At 36.0% G+C, this 7,186-nt stretch overlaps 1 protein-coding gene across 1 annotated transcript; it reads right to left on the bottom strand.

Moving 5' to 3' along the window:
• Positions 1–880: 880 nt before the first annotated feature.
• LOC127229106 (prolactin-2A1) lies at positions 881–7,186 on the bottom strand. The gene is made up of 5 exons (XM_051194109.1): positions 7,105–7,186; positions 4,884–5,059; positions 3,411–3,518; positions 1,998–2,177; positions 881–1,213 (listed from the first exon to the last, which is right to left on the bottom strand). The coding sequence occupies exons 1-5, from the start codon at positions 7,184–7,186 to the stop codon at positions 1,022–1,024; spliced, it is 738 nt and encodes a 245-aa protein (XP_051050066.1). The 3' UTR covers positions 881–1,021.

Consider the following 7,186-nt stretch of genomic DNA (forward strand, 5'->3'; position numbering starts at 1 on the left):
AATGCCCTTCCCTGATGATAAGATTGATGACTAACTTGTCCACCAACATAGAGCCTGCATCTAGTTGCTATGTAAACAGAAGCAGACACCCATAGTTAAACACTGAGCTGAACTGGAATCCAGATCCAGATAGGCAGGACAATACCAGGCTACAGAAACCCACTGAGACAGTTGACCTGAACCAGGAGGAGCTAATGGGCCCCCAGACTGATAACTGGAAATCCAGCATGGACTGACTCAGACCCCCCCTGAACATGGGTCTCAGTTAGAAGGCCTGGGCAGGCTAAGGGATCTCTCAGACAGTGCAACTAGGATGTATCCCTGATGCACAAAAAGACTTTGGGAGCACATTCTTCATGGAGGTATACTCCTTTAAACTAAAGACAGGAGGGAGGGCCTAGGCCCTAGTGCAAATGGCTTGATAGTTTTAGATGATCCCTCCAGGAGGGCATCACCCTACATGTGGAGCCGGCAAGGGCAAGGGGGCGATTAGATGTGAGGGTGGTTGGGGGGCATAGGAGGGTGGAAGAGAGGGAGGGAGGGATAGGTAACTGGGATTGATATGTAAAATAAGAAAAATAAATCACAATGCTAGGGAAATGTAGTTCCCTTGAACTTGTTTTGCAATGTCAGGATACTTTCATTATGGATCTCCAGAAATCCAAGTTTTGGAATAGGCTAAATATGGAGAGATGTGAAAGCTGTCTCCCTTAGATTCTAATAACTTTATATACATTTATATTCCCTAATGGTTAAATTAGCTCTGAAATATATTAGTAGCATGCCTAACTTGTGTTATTTGTGAAATATGTGATGGGATGAATAGATTTTTTTTAATTAAATGAAACAGAGCAATGGTGACCAATTGGCTTCTCAGATGTTTTTGTATATGAAGTCAGTTTTTATTTTAAAAGAAGATAACCATCACACCAGCATGCATTCAAAACAAAAGCAGCTAAAGGAAGTTTTACATCAACATGTCATCTAGCAGCACATCAGAAAGAGATGTAATGGAAATGGCTTAGCAGTTGTTTTGTTTTAATACTTTGCACTTCACGATCTTGAGAGAAGTTTCAACCTTATGAGCATTTTTGCCTGCGCAGCGGATGAGATTATAAAATGCAAAATGGCGAACGTCTTCAATGTTGGACTTCAAAGAAGCCAGTCCAGACCAAGCAGGGTAGCTCTCTTTTCTAGCATCTCTACTTTGAATCTGATCATCAAAAGGAGAGTCAATGATCAGTTATATTTTAGTATTTGGGGATGCATAACTTTTTAAAATGTGGAATGAATACTCGAGAGGAGTAAGGATTGCTAAACTCAGCTAAACCAATGGATTTTCATGAGAATTGAACCAAAGTATCAAAAATGTGTCAAATCATATCAGGCATTTTCTGCCTGATAAATTAAGTATTGTAGAAGTTGTGGAATGGACTGACAGGATTTTACTTGAATTCAGACATGGGTTTGAGAAAAGTACAAGGAAAGATCCAGTGTCCATTCAATCTCTTAAGTAATGTTACGTGTCTTTAACACAGTTCCTGACTTGTCTTTTTTCCTCAATGGGTTCTTACATTGAAACATTATTCTTATTTCCAACTAAATCAATACTTCATATGGTGTATACACACCAAACCTGTGACTCAGTGGCCCATGACAGTTTAAGATGCAAATAGTCAATGGATGACCATTCTAAGATACCTGTCCAAGTGTCTGAGTGGTTCATACTTGGACAATGAAGGGTCCTGACCCAATATAATTGTTGAGCAGATGTTTTCTTCTGAGGTCCCGGGGATGTCAAATTCTGAGTTAAACACCCTTTAGGTAGTTAGAATTACCAGCCTCCCTTTAAATTGTGTGTTAGTGATACATTTCAGTGCCTACAGTTCTCTTTTGTAAAGAAACATTTTTCAAAACTCAATTCTCCTTGCCCAGTCTATTAGGAAGAACCTGGTCTATTAGGAAGAACAGTAAAGAAGTATAAATAGACTGCTCACGTGGTTGAGAATACTCCTGATCCCCTCCAGGAGTCCAGCGTTCTTTTGCTCAATCTCTCTGGCTTTTGACAAGATAGTAGCAGGGACATCTTCCAAGGAAGACATTTCTTTCACTAGATGGTACAGAGGGACTTTCCAGGCAGCCAATAAGCTTTCCACTAATTTCAGTAGTACGGCTGGCTAAGTAAACATATATGAACAATCACATTATAAAATAAGTGAAAAATAACGGTGTTACACAAGACAGTTTTTTTTTTCTCCAAATGGTGTAACAAGTTTTGTTTGTTATTTCTGTGTGTGTTTAAAACATTCTTTTGTAAATTATATAAGGATATGAAATATTGCCATTGACCTTGTGTTATAATACTTGAGTGGGCCAGGTGGTGGTGGCGCACACCTTTAATTCGAGCACTCAGGAGTCAGAGGCAGGTGAATCTCTGTGAGTTCAAGGCCAACTTGGTCTACAAAGCTATACAGACAAACCCTGTCTTGAAAAACCAACCAACCAACAAACCAACCAACCAACCAAACAAACAAACCAAACCCAAAACTTGAGTGGATTGAATTCAGAAATGTCAGTAGAGCATTTCAAAGTTGTTAGCAAAGTAGTACCTTTTATTAAATGTATTCTCAACTCTATTTTTCTCACTTTCCTTATTTAATTTATCATTATTATAATAAGAGTTGTAGAGACACTGTATTTTTTTTTCTATTAAATAACACATGGAATATGCATTTTAAGTGTAGGGTTGTGTAAGGATATATAATGATGTTCAATTAAAATTACTTTTAGATAATTTATGCCAAGAAATCAGAGTGAAGGATGATAAAGATCAGGAATTAAAGGATACATGCATCATATGTAGCCTTGTCAGCATGCAGTGGGGATGGTTACACACTGTGGAACATTTTATAAATGTCATCCTTCAGATGAATTTTAGGTGACATGGGTAAAGGAGGAATCAGTTAAGAATCAACATTTAGGATCATAAACAAGTAAAAAACAGAGATACCAAGAATAAATTAGGAGTGAGTTAGTAATGTATAGAGCTTTCAACACAGGGTCCATACAATTACATTGGCATCACATAAATCCACATTTCTGCACTTAACAATGAATGTTAATTACAATTTAATTTTTCTCTATAGAAACGATCTATTTTGTAAACCCTTAAGGTTTGGCACTGAAAGAGGGTCCTTCCCATAAGGGATTTATTTAACTTTGTTAAAAGTTACTTGGCAGATATTTCTTACAATTTATGAACCACATAGTAAAATTTCCTTTTGTTATTCATTCCCTGACAATTTCTGTTAGATATGACTCCCATACTCAATATATTGACTCTACTAATTATAGTATGACAAAGCACGTGTATGGATTTGGAGAAAGAAATGCCATGGGTGGGAACTCACATGTGTGTGCAGGGCTTTACTCCTGGGTTTAGGAAGATGAAGAGAAGATGTGTGGCATTTTTTGAAGTTCTTCTTAATGAGCTGCTGGCTCTGGGCATAGTGATAATCCTGGAGTTGATAAAATAGGTAATTGTGTAAATGAATCAACACACTAATGCACTTGATAGATATTTCATTTTTAAAATAAAATATTAAAACTGAAATTAATATATAAGGAAATGAGCCACTCAATTACATTTTACATTTAATCTGTAGTCTTATTTTCTATTTATATAACTTTCAACTTTCCCATACTCCCTCCTATTTAATATTCCTAGCCTTCCTATTCAACAAAAACAAGCAAGGTTACCAAGTACCAATGTTTTTAAAGTATCATTTGTAACAAATACCATGATAAACTTTTCTTGCAAATACCTTGATTGTCATCTACACAAGTATCCCTCATTTAGTTCATTAGGACCACAAAAAGGTATTGTATTGATTATATCAAAACAAGTAATAACCTTATGAAGAATATACTAGAAAATATTAAGTCGAGAACCAATTAAAATAGGAAATTAATTGATGTTTGTATGTTAATCAATATTTAATAACTTGTTACGTATTTTATGTGTTATTGTGTAAAATACTTATTCAAAACTACTATCAATGACATATTTGGTAGCTTGAATGGATTTTTAGGATGATTATGAATGGTCTAGGTGATCCATCAAGAAATATAAATGGCAGAAACAATAATATGCAAAGTGAATGTTAGGAATATATAGGTTTTTCAAGATTCACATACTATTTTTTCTGTCATTTACATTACCTGATGGGTTACCTAGAGCATTCACATTGAGCCAACTTCTTACAAGTCTGTTATCATACAGATGTTTGTCATTTCATCAATTGGATTAGATCATGTACCACAAAGCTCTAAAGATAACTTCATCATGAATACCTGACATATTTTTCTGCATCAGACACCCTTGTTATTAAATCATGTCTGTATTAGTTTAAAATTATTTATTATACTTGTGAATATGAAGAATGAATATTAATTTTCTTTTTCTCCTGACATATCGTCAATGTTGTTAACTTTGTATAATGTTTGTGAGTCACTGTTCTTCATTAGATAATACAGAATCTAAAGTTGAATAATGAAAACAAAGACTAGCCTACCTAACACAATGAAAGAGAATCAAACCTTTCTCCAGCTTGTCTTACGTGTATTTATGTCATGATAATGAATTAAAATAAAAATTTTTAAATTGAGAAAACTAAAATTATATTTGACAAGTATCTGACATTTCATTAGACTACCCTATTTTCTGGTTTCACAATATCATAGCCCCTATTTTTGTTTCCTGCCTATGAAGTTATTTTTTTTGTACTTTGGATCATGATGTTTTACACTGTAGGTTATACTATAACCTATTTTAATAAAAGAGGGGTTTGGTAGGAAGTCGGGAGTCAGGGGGCAGTACTTACAAATTCAATGAACATTTCAAATGCTTGTTTATTCATTTTCTGAGACAAACTGACAGCTCTATCAAGAAATTCTCCCATAGGAGCAAAGCAGCGCCCATTACGCATTATACAGGTGGGCAATGAGGACACATCTTCCCACATGAGCAGGCTAGACATCAGTAGTAGAAGCAGTGTCCCTGTTAAAGGAGAATAATGACTCTGAGATCTAGTAATATGAGTTTACCAACAGTGACACTATCAAAAGAGGTCACTTTGCTAACAGTGGCCTCCTTTATGCAAATTGTTAGATTTAATTTGTGAGATTAATGAACATTTTCCAATGAGGGTATTCAATTAGAGGATTACACTTCCCCTTATTTATTTGTTGTATTACGAGTGTCTCTCCTGAGGCTTTTTGTTGTAGCAGGTTGTTAGCATTCTACACAGCTGCACATTGATAATACAGGCATTAAGAAGCTGATTCCTCACAGAAGGGAAAAGGAACAAGATCTCTTGAGCTTATTGGGAATGAGGGGGCAGTGAGTGGAGAAGAATCTAGGAGAAAGAGAAGGGGAGGAGAGGAAAGCATGTGGGACTAGGAAGGTTGAGTCAGGGGAGGAATAGACGAGAGGAAAGAAAAGGAGAGAGAGAGACCATAAAAGGGAGCCATTATAGGTTTCAAGAGAAAATTGATTCTAGAGAAATGTTCAGAGACCTACAAGACTGACCCCAACTAACATTTTGAGCAACTGTGGAAAGGCTACCATAAATCCACTTCCCTTATAATAAGATTGATGACTAACTTATCCACCATCATAGAGCCTGCATCTAGTAGCTGATGGAAACAGAAGCAAACATCCACAGTTAAACACTGAGCTGAACTGGAATCCAGATGCAGTCAGGGAGGACAAGACCAGGCTACAGAAACCCACTGAGACAGCTGACCTGAACAAGGAGGAGCTAATGGACCCTCAGACTGATAGCTGGGAATCCAGCATAGAACCGATTCAGACCTCCTGAACATGGGTCTCAGTTAGAAGGCCTGGGCAGTCTAAGGAACTTCTGGCAGTGGAACCAGGATGTATCCCTGGTGCACAAAAGGACATTGGGAGCACATTCCTCACTGAGGGATACTCCCTTAACCTAGAGGCAGGAAGGAGGATCTAGCCCCTACTCCAAATCTCCAAATGACTTGACAGATTTTGTTCACTCCTCCTGGAAGGCATCTCCTTCCCCGTGGAGTGAGGGGGGGAGAGGGGGTTGGGATGGGTGGGTGGTTGGGGGGCATGGGAGGGAGGGAGGAAGGGAGAGAGGGAATGATAGAGGGAGGCAGGGAGAGGGAACTGGGATCAATATGTAAAATAAGAAAAATAAATAAAAAATACTGTAATGTGAAAAAAAGAAGCTGATTTTATATTCTTTACTTTGGGTAACAGTTATGAAATGTTTTGTAATGAGGTGTATTGGTATGATAATTTATTTTTTTAAAAAAATGGCAAAAAGGAATCATAACATGCTGATAATTTATAGTTACAATACTATGAATATCAATGTATAAAAATGGAAAGTTATACACTTTCAGTGACATGAGTCTGAAAAACCTTCTAATCCCCAGAAGCTTTGATAAATGCAGTTGGAAATGTACTTCAGAAATTTAGAAACTTAGTAAGATTTATACATGGAAAACACATAAAGTAACCACTCAAAATAACTAAATACTCTGTGGTATACAGGTAAACAGGAACTTTATAAAATTTAAAAAAAAGAAGTATTTGGATAATCCTAATATAAAAGTAAACTGTTCAAAAATCATGAAAGTTTTCCAAACTTATTTTATGCATGAGAGATATTTATTTGTAAATATAAACATATATGTGTAGCTTTAATTTATCATCTGTAAGAATTTTACAATCTAAGAGGAATAAAAAGAGCTAATGATTTTGGCTTATAACTTCATCTAATTCAAGAGTTTGCTTTTATGAAACTTTTGGATATTAACAATTCATTTTACTGGGAAACACTATCAAGAAAATAAAGGTAAATATTAGAAATTGTCCTTTCTATTTGCTTGACTGAAATTCTCAAAGCTGTAAACAACCACATCTGCTACCTTTATACATTGTGTTAACAAAACTGAAAATATGATTAAGTTCATTCAGGTCAAGCAAGACCCAGAAGCAAGAATATGTTATACTATTCCTTCTGTAGTTGTAATAAATTGTACCTACCTTTGTTGTCTTACTTTGACTGGACATATCAATGTTTGAAAGTTTGACTCTATGAGGTGGTTCATACCATGTTCTGGAATTTCCTTCAATACTCAT

The sequence above is a fragment of the Phodopus roborovskii genome, unplaced genomic scaffold, assembly GCF_943737965.1.
Source record: "Phodopus roborovskii unplaced genomic scaffold, PHOROB, whole genome shotgun sequence".
NCBI lineage: Eukaryota > Metazoa > Chordata > Mammalia > Rodentia > Cricetidae > Phodopus > Phodopus roborovskii.